Source organism: Cynocephalus volans, chromosome 9, assembly GCF_027409185.1.
Source record: "Cynocephalus volans isolate mCynVol1 chromosome 9, mCynVol1.pri, whole genome shotgun sequence".
NCBI classification, from domain to species: domain Eukaryota; kingdom Metazoa; phylum Chordata; class Mammalia; order Dermoptera; family Cynocephalidae; genus Cynocephalus; species Cynocephalus volans.
Genome location: NC_084468.1, coordinates 7,991,464 through 8,001,172, shown reverse-complemented (window position 1 = coordinate 8,001,172; position 9,709 = coordinate 7,991,464). Strand labels below are relative to the sequence as shown.

The 9,709-nt window shown below is 47.9% G+C and overlaps 1 protein-coding gene across 1 annotated transcript; it reads left to right on the top strand.

Moving 5' to 3' along the window:
* The first annotated feature begins 1,663 nt into the window (after positions 1-1,663).
* On the top strand, positions 1,664-2,962 carry LOC134385664 (SNW domain-containing protein 1-like). The gene has a single exon (XM_063107418.1). It carries the CDS (start codon positions 1,664-1,666, stop codon positions 2,960-2,962), a length of 1,299 nt encoding a protein of 432 aa, XP_062963488.1.
* Positions 2,963-9,709: the final 6,747 nt, after the last annotated feature.

Sequence of the window (9,709 nt, the reverse complement as noted above, 5' to 3'; positions counted from 1 at the left end):
AAGACAAGCAAAAAAGGTCCAGAAGGTGGCCAGGACCCATCCCCCTAAGAAATGATCAGGATCTTATCCTGAAGGGACCAAGCAAGACTAGCTGTAAGCAGATGTGGCTTGCCTTGCTTGCAGCAGGGGTTGATAGCAAGAGAACTGACTGGCAGCCATATGTGGTTCCATTTGCCTTGTGGCGGCAATTACTCCCGGAACAGCATTTTACTAAACGTCCAGAAACAGGTAGCAAGGTGTGCTCTAGCCCTTTAAAAACGATGAGGTACTTTCTGTCATGTGCATCCATTGACAAAGCGCCTACCTGCTGGGTCGACATCGCCACGTTGCAGACATTCCACTTGACCATCCCTCCTGCTCGAAGCAGCATGCGGTCTTCCAGTGTCGCCTTGTGCATTACACCCGTGCTGATGACACAGCTGGCCAGGGGTGAAGCCCCCCATTATTGACCTCGGCTCAGGTGATGGAACATTCTTGAACAACAAATGTATTGAGTCACAGAGATACTAGGAGCTGAAAGAAAAGGACATACTTAGATTTGGGTTCAATAGCCGGTAGTATGTCATACTCCAAGAGTCATCAGATGCTTCTGAAGTGGACAGAAAAGAGGACGACGTCTGTGAGGAGTAGTAAGTGCCCGACAGCTAGAAAACTAAGGAACCACCCAAACTGCCTGATACCTTTGCCTTCCTGGAAGGCTTTGGGATCGACCCAAAGGGCATTGTGGCACTCTCAGTAATGACTCTTGCTGCCTCGAGTCTTTCCTCTGTTGCTGACCCAATTATGTGATGGTTTAAGAACACTGATTTCTGTTTTATTGAACTTTTATCTGTGGCACACCAGCCACACACCTGTGGACATTTGTTTCAGAACAGTCTCAATTATAACACACTGTGTATTAAAAGAGGCATTGTGGCTTCAGTTGCTTTCAGAACTGATGCCTAGGAAACTAGGAACCCTTGGTTAAAGGGGAATTGTGGCTTTTTCTCTTTGTACAGTTACTTTATTTATATACTTGTTAAGCTTTTTGGTCCAGGTGGTTTTGTTTGGGGGGCAAATCCCTGAGAAGAGAATCTTCTTGATCTTTTGTTATCACCAACACAGCCTCCAGTATATACCAAAGCTTTGACTTGGTTGAGCTCATGAGTCACAGAAGCTGATTTCACACTTAGTTTTTTGGTGGGTGGGAGTTTAATACATAACCTTATTATCGACTATTTAACTTAAACAGAGGCTTTATGGCTCCTGCCAAAGCATATGATGTATAGGAAGATCATGGCTGCTCCCATAGGTGCTGATTTAAGGTCACAAGAGGCTGAAATGGGTTGTGGATCTCTTTCCTATGAGAGGACTCCTGACTTCTCTAGGGATCTTGTACATAACATTGACCATCTTATCTGTTCTTAAATACGGCATTTTTATTCAAATTTTATCTCCTGTTTTTCTTTGGGAAATACACTGGCACTTACATAACAGGGTCATTACTTTCTTCTAAACATTTGTATGTGTAATTTACATGTTTCTACACATTACATCTTTTCAAAAAGTTGTCCGGAGATGTTATATTTATATTCCCAAAGCTGAAAAGCAGAGGAATCAGTTCTTCCTAATTTCTGCCAGAAAATATGCATAAGTAGGAAAGACAACTGATGAACAGAGAAAGATGAAAGATAAGGCCATTAGCAACACACACATTCATCCAGTTCCAAAGGAATTTGCGAATGCAGAGGACACAGACCTGCAGAGACCAGATGAAGAAGCTATTAAAGAGATAACAGAAAAGACACGAGCAATCTTAGAGAAATCCGTATGGCAGAATGTTGCCACAGCCAGGCCACTGGGCACAGATGATAAACTGGCTCCTGGTCAGTATATTCGACACAGCCCAGCTCAGCAAGAGGCGGCATTCAACCCTGGAACTATACGGAAGGTTATTCAGATGGCAGAAATGCAGACAGATCCCAAGGAGCCTCCAAGGTTTAAGACTAAAAAGAAAATTCCCGGGGGACCACTTTCTCCTCCTGCACCTGTCATGTGTTCCCCTAGCAGACAGATGACTGTAAGGGAACAACGGGAGTGGAAGATTCCTCCCTGTACTTCTAACTGGAAAAATGCAAAGGGTTACACAATCCCACTGGACAAAGGTCTGGCAGCAGATGCAAGAGGACTACAGACAGTACACATCGGTGAGAAGTTTGCCAAACTCACCCAAGCCCTCTACACGGCTGAACGCAAGGCTCGAGAAGCTGTGGAAACGCGTGCCCAGGTAGAGAGAAAGATGGCTCACAAAGCAAAGGAGAGACGTGAAGAGAAACTCAGAGAAATGGCCCAGAAAGCCAGGGAGAGGAGAGCTGGGACCAAAACCCATGTGGAGAAAGAGGAGAGGGAGGAAATCTGGCATGACAGGCAAAAAGAGAGACAGCGTGCCCGGAACCTGCCCACGGCAGCGCCAGAGAAGAGGCTGAAAGTACAGAGAAACGGAATTCGGGATGTGACCGAAGTCATTGCTCTCAGTATGGCCAATCCTCGGACGTCCAGTGAAGTTCAGTACGACCACAGGCTCTTTGACCGATCCCAAGGGGTGGACAGTGGATTTGCAGGTGCACAAGATGAACTTTACAATGTGTATGATGGAGCCTGGAGAGGTGGTCAGGGCATGGCCCAGATCATTTACAGGCCCAGCCAAAATCTGAGCAAGGACGTGTGTGCTGATGACCTAGAAGCCAGAATAAAGAGCAACAGATTTCTTCCCGACCAGGAGGTTTCTGCTTCAGACCCAAGGCAGAGAGGCCGAGAAGGACCAGTTCCGTTTGAGGAAGATCCTTTTGGGTTGGGCGACTTTTTGGAAGAAGCCAAACAGCACGGGGCCTCTAAGCGACCCTCAGAGAACAGCCGCCCCAGGGAACGTGAGCACGAAAGCAAGAGGAGGAGGAAGGAACAGACGCACATCTCTTCAGAGTAAACAAACTATCACCCAGAAACCTGAGGATGTGAATCTTAGGGGGGCCCAGTTTGTAAAGGCTCAGGATGAAAACCCAGTCCGGGTGCCAGATTCCAGCGCTTCTTTATATCACGGCAGAAAGGGGGATCACAACTTTCTACTTAGACATTTCATTTTGTTCAAAGAGTGGGTTGTGTTTGTGCTTCCCCTGCCTTTTGTCTTTTTTAGAACTCACATCCCCACACACGAACTGAAGACCATTTCCCATTGTGGGGCTCTGGTAGTTGGGGTCAACCTGTTGTTAAGAGCAACTGCTTCCGAGTAGGGTCACACCTGGATGAGCAGGGTCGTGTTCCCATACTAGAGCTGTCCTGCCCCGTGAATTCTCCCCCTGTTGAGCTCTGTATTAATTTGTAGTAACGAGAATGAACTCTTGTTTTGTTCAGCAATTTGATTCAAATAAAAACATTTAGACAAAAAAATAAAGTTTCTCATTAATGATAAAAACGTGTTGTGCCAGAGCTTACGTGAGTGTAACAGGAGATGTTCTCATGGAAAGAAACCAGTTCACTTGCCTAGTGCCCCGCCCCCGACCTGGGAGCACAGAGAGGCCTGTGCATGAGGTGCCCAGGCTCCTGAACCCAGCAGGTGCCAGGCTCTCCCGACCATCGGTGATCACTACCCAGGCAGGAACCACCTGTTTGAAAAGATACGCAAGCTTGGCAGGGTGTATGTTACTTAACACAGGATAAAGACCCCTATGAAAGGAGAAAGACAAAAACTGAGGTCATGAGAAAGAGACTCCCCACTGTTGTCATCACAATCCATCCTTCAGATAGGCCGCAGAGATGTTTCTATTGCTACTGGGCGCAGGTGTCAGCACCCTGGGAGGAAACGCTGTGACTAGGAGAGACAGGTTAACCAATCATGCAAATAAAGGTAAAATTCTTCCTTCATCATAAAAAGAGTCCCCAGAGAGGCAGTGATATTTGTCCCATCCCTGAAGTGGGCTGACAGGAGTCCTTTGGCACCACTTAGTGGCCTTGAGGCATGACAACAGCAAACAGAGATGAGTAACCCAGGGAAGACTTCGCATTCTGAAGCCCATCCCCCCACCCTAGGAAGATCCTGTGCACATGGTGACAATGCGACCTCTGCCTTTATAATTCAACACATGTCCAAGGAAATGGACACAGACTGATAGGGGTTGAATGAGACCCCAAAGTTTCAGGTATTGGAAACACCATCATAGTCAGGTTTGAGCTAAGAGGGAAGAAACTCCTATCAAGGTTATTGCAAATTGGGGCCCTTTAAGACATGATTCGATTGTGAGGACTGTGTTAGTGAATGCATGGACCCATTCACACAGCAATGCGTGTGGTTCTGATGGCTTTAAGAGGAGAGCAAGAGAAGAGGTTTGCTCTCTCCCTCAGCGATCCTCACCCTGTAACACCGTGCATTGCTGTAGAGCCACCAACAAGGACAAGGCCCTCACTCGATGTCTCCACTCATCTTTGGACTTCCCTGCCTCCAAAACCATAAGAAATGAAACATCCTTACACATTCCTCGCTTTCAGGTGCTTCTGCTATAAGCAGAGATGGACTGACACACATCACCCTTTGAGATGAGGGCGAAAAGGATTAAACTTGAGTCTTGAAAGTAAGAGACTGCCTGGTGTGGCTCATAAGACAGCACAGCAGCCACCCCCAGGACTGATGGCCAGGGACCCTGCAGCCTGGGGCACACCCTGGCTTTGCTGTCAGAGGGTCAGCAAGAGAAAGAGGTGTGGCCTCCCCAGGTCACTACTGGGGTCACTGTGCACAGAACTGTCTGCTTTTCTACGTGACACTCATCTTACCAACTTATGATGTGTAAAGTAAGGCAAATCACAAATAAAGCCAAAATGTTGAAGTTATTTTAGGTATTACTTTAGTTATACTAAGTTTCCATTCACACTGTCAGAGCTAGGGCTCCAACCGTTCAAATCCACTGTACCGACTGGATCACCAGACCCCTCACATACCAAGCTGGGTCCCCAGACCCTTCCCATGCAGGTAAATGCTAGGTAATCGGGAAAGATTCTGGGAGCTGTTGACAGATGACACAAGGTCAGAGCTCAGCTTCCTCAGCAGAAGCGTCTTACAGTTCCGGCGTGGCGGTGGCCTTGCAGAGGGTCCAGGGGGCATCAGCAGCAGCAGCAGCAGCCTCCAGCAGCAGTAGCGGCCTCCCCAAGCCCTCCCCCCGCCCACCCACCCACCCACGGGATATTCTGGTGATGGGAATCGCCGTGGATAACAGCCACTCATCTTTATTCTTAAGTCCATAACCCAGGACACCTGGGTGCACATGCGCAATTGCACTGGATGATTAACAAGGAACACCTGAGCACAAGTGCCCAATTACATCAAACGCTTGGAAAGGTTCTGAATATCAGATGGGCTCTGACCATTTCTTCTATGTTTTCCCAACGTGATGTGAGAACAGAAGTTACATAAGGTTTTACCATGTTGGGGAAGGCATAGCTGTTGAGGCCGAAAAGGCCAGTTATGACAGAACAAGAAGGCTCTGATAAAGTGCAGGAAGGATTCCTTCTAGAAGTCACTTCCTAGGACGGCTCCCTCATCCATTCAAGGTACAATGGTCTCATCATATCCCTCCTCTTCATGGCCCAGAGCCCACCTCTGGGCACCCATGGCTCTGTCCACATTTCCTAGGAGGCCAGGACAGTGCCTCTATCAGCAAGCTCTGAGCCCCGATGGACCACTTTGAAAAGCAGCACAAGTGGGAACCACCTGTGTCCGGACACCGGACGAGCATGGACCCGCTCTTCCCTCCCTTCCACCTCTCAGCCTTCATTCCCTCGGTCTCCCCATCTGGGTTCATCCAGCACTCATGTGACCCAGTGAGTCTTCCTGGAGCCCATCTCAGCTGAGACTGAGAGTTTCCAACCCTTTCAATTGATAATGTGGTCTCTAAAATGACAAATCAAAGTTTACTTTTGATTCAGTAAAACAAGTTAAAACAAATTAAAAATGTTCTTACTATAGAAGTGTGTACCTATAAGTTTTCTTCAAAGTCTTCATGCTCACTTTGTCCTGCAGGAACAGGACACGATGGAGGGAGTAGTTTCTACAGCTGATTCCCTTCTCAGCAGGAAGAGACGAGGAAGTAAAAGGACCAGGGATGAGGAGGCCCAGCAGCATTGACATTTGAGACAGCCTAGGTCGGAAGTCCAGAACCCCACCAAAGTGATGGCAAAGCTGACAGATGTTTGCCAAGAACAGCTTCAATGTTAGCATTTTAATACTACAAAATATCCTGGCAATGACATGTGCAGCCAGATACCGAGCAATCCCATAGCCAAAAGAGCCACTTAAGGTAATGATTGTGTCAAATCCCTGCCACCTGGCAGAAGCAAAGAATCTCACTGACTACTAGAAGAAGCCCTGATGCTTAATACAAAGTCCTTGTTTTCCACTGCAAGTGTTCCATCAGTGTTTATTCTTCAGTCACGATTGACCCAGTCAATAGTTCAAATGGCAGGCCTTATTTGTCCCCACAGAGGACCCAGATGAAGTTAGGAAACACCCAGTGGACCTATGAAGTTGCCATGGTGGCCCTATCCAGCCTACACCCCCATCAACATAACCACAGCTCAGGCCCCAGCACACCTGGCACTCAGGTGCACAATCCTGGGCATCAGGATGGAGGCCAGCAAGGGACACTAGAGGCAAGTTACAGTTCCTAGGCCTCAGGGACAGCCCACCCTCTCCCTCTTGCAGTGCAAGGGGTTGACTACTCTTCAGCCTCCTTTCCACAGCTGAGTCTCATGGATTTTAGTCTGATAAAGATTTTACAGGATGAACTCTTGCAATATGTACTCAGCATCTCCTTCCCAGAGAGCTCGACTGCAACACAGCCACGAAGACTCAGGAGCCTGAAACTGAGCGGGGTCCATTGGGGGAAGGAATCAGACTGGCACTGTCTTCTGCCATGGCCCACCTGGGCTCACCAGCAGCTTCGGGATGGTTTGTAAGCAGAACGCTCAGCCTGTCAGTAGCACAGCCCATTTCATCACAGCACCTGTGCTGACCTAAGAGCCCCTGTAGGATGCCATTTCCCCAGGTGGTAGAACATGGGTCTGGGGACCAAGGAATCGAAGTTAGTCCCTCCCAGTTGGCCCCAGTGACACTTCTGGGTATTTAAGCCTTCCATGCCCACAAGGTCAAGTCCAGAAATCTAACAGTCCTAGTTCTAGATGCTTCCACAGGGGTCTTGCAGTTTTGCCACATCATTTGGAGCTACTTCTGCCAGGAGACCAGGGAAAGTTGCTGCTACATGAAAAGGCAAAGGGTAGCATATGGAACTCATGTGAATCACTAGGCACTTCTGCACTTCCATGTATATGGTCAGGTGTAACTAGACAGTCATAGTCAATGTGGTCTAGAAAGGTCATTGGGGGATCAGGCTTCTTAGAAATGAAGGTCTTGGTCACCCAAACAAGCAAGTTAGATGAGTGCAAGTGCTAAGTGGGTGTGAGAGACTCTAGCAGTGATGCTATAAGGAGACGGTGAAGGTCTAGTACGTCTTGGCCTGGCAGCCCTCAGACCAGCTGCAGCAGCAGTAGGAGTGTTGCAGTTACAGCTGCCCATGACTGGTAGCCATGGTGTTTGGCCTCTCGGGTCTTCCTATGCACAACAGCTCACTATGCAGCTGTGAGGAGCGTGGTTATGTTGGAGGAGAGTGCCAGCTGACCCTTGGGTTCTTGGGGTGGCCCCAAGTCGAAGCCTATGGGGCTCAGCCACTTCCATCCACTGTGGGATTCCTCACATGGGTTCCATTTGCTCCGGAGCTCCTCGGTGGGCTGGCAGCAACTGTCACGATGGCACTGTGGTCTTCCAGGTTCCCTGTGTGGAGTTCTACATATTTTGCATTCCTACATCCCCCAGCATCTCCTTCCTAGACAGGTCCACAGTACTGCCACCACTGGACATCAGTGACAGTGGAGTCCACGTGGCCCTGAGGGTGGGCAGCAGTCTGATGTGTGAGGGCCTCCGCTGTAGCCCACCTGGAAAATATTGGGCTCTCCTGGTAAGAGGTGGTGGTTATCATGAGGATAGGGACCCACACTGACATAGCCTCATGGTTTTTGGTACCGAGCATGGGTCCTGTGGGTGCCTGTCTGAGTCCTGCCTGTTCCGTGAGTCTCAGTCATTAGGCTCCTTCTCAAAGTTTGAATCCGACACTGCATCAGGGTTCCAAAGTGTTTCAAGAGAGAATCAACATCCAAAATAAAAATGTTTATGTCTCCACAGCAGAAAAGCTGGGCACACTTCTTGGTAAGAAGTGAGATGTTTTTGGTATGTGAAGATCTTGCCACTCTCTCAGCATCGTGCACGTGACCACATTCCAGATTCACTAATTAAGAACAGAGGGGAGAAAGGTCACATTCCATAAGTGAATTGAGTGGCAGTAGCCATAGGTGAAGCATTTTTATACATTCTGTAAAGACATTATTTGGACCCCTTTACGGCCGTCCTTGTCCATCTCTGGTCAAGAAAACCGACTCTGCTTTCCTTTGCTGACCATTCGTGATGCCCTCAGGCTGTCAGCAAAACAGTAATATTTGCCACGATTTTACAAATGACTAGTGTTTCTTTTGCCCCTCAGACTTCTGATTAAGCCTGACCCTCAGAATCGTGACTTGATTTTCTGGCACCAAGCTCCACCCTTGATTCTGGTGTCATCTGACAGACTCTTCCAATCAGAAGCAGTTGACTGTCAAATTGGACTATCAGCTTCAGCAGAAGATTAGATCAATAGCAGAGGAACTCCGAGCAGCAAGGCCACTTGTAGGACCTCCCAGGAAACTGCCAGTTGAAGTGCCAGCGTGGACCACTGGGCATGCTTTCATGTCTATAAAGTGTCTCATTGAGAGCTTTAGAGTTTGTTCGGGTGGCCACAGGTAATATAGAACAAACCAGGAATCCTGCACTCAGGATTTCATAGTATATCCCTGTGCCTTAAGTGCTCTAACGAAATCAGATTCAGAACCAAGTTCAGGTGTGGTGTCTGCTACCTTACAGACTGTGATCTGTCCCACTGACCTTTCTCAGTTTGTAGAGAGAAGTAATTGTTTGGCATCAGAATCCTTCTTCACTATCATATGACAATTTTACTCCTGCCTTTGCCAGATAAGCTTTTAAAATTGTGTTTCCCATGTTAAGTTTCTGATTTTATATTACACAAAAATGTCTTGGTCATCTCCAATTTCCTATCATTTTCAAACCCTTACTTCCCTTTCACGTAATGGTGCTGTGCAAGGAAAAGTTTTGTATTCAGGATCCCTACTAGGGGAAAGGGAATGAGTGGGGAATTAAAATAAGTGGCTTTAAAGGCTTCTCCAACTGCACTGTTTTGCCTCTGGAACACCCTGCCGTGTGCTGGCATCTGACTGACTGGGTTCCGTGTGCATTTGCACTTCACTGCATCTGACTGATTTTGTTCCATGTGCATTTGCTCTTCTCTGCATCTGACTGACTGGGTTCCATGTGCATTTACTCTTCACTATACCATAATGATTGGGTTCCATGTGCCTTTGCTCTTACTGCATCTGACTGATTGAGATCCGTGTGCATCTGCAGTGAAGAGCAAATGCACACGGAACTCAATCAGTCAGATGCATTAACTGATGCGATTATCCCGTGATAAAAGTGGGGTCTGGAGCTCAGCAGTCCTCAGTTCATTCCTGCAGCCGAGAACACAGA

Excerpts from the sequence above, each read along its gene's own strand:
- LOC134385664 (XM_063107418.1), top strand. The coding sequence starts at position 1,664 with ATGAAAGATAAGGCCATTAGCAACACACACATTCATCCAGTTCCAAAG.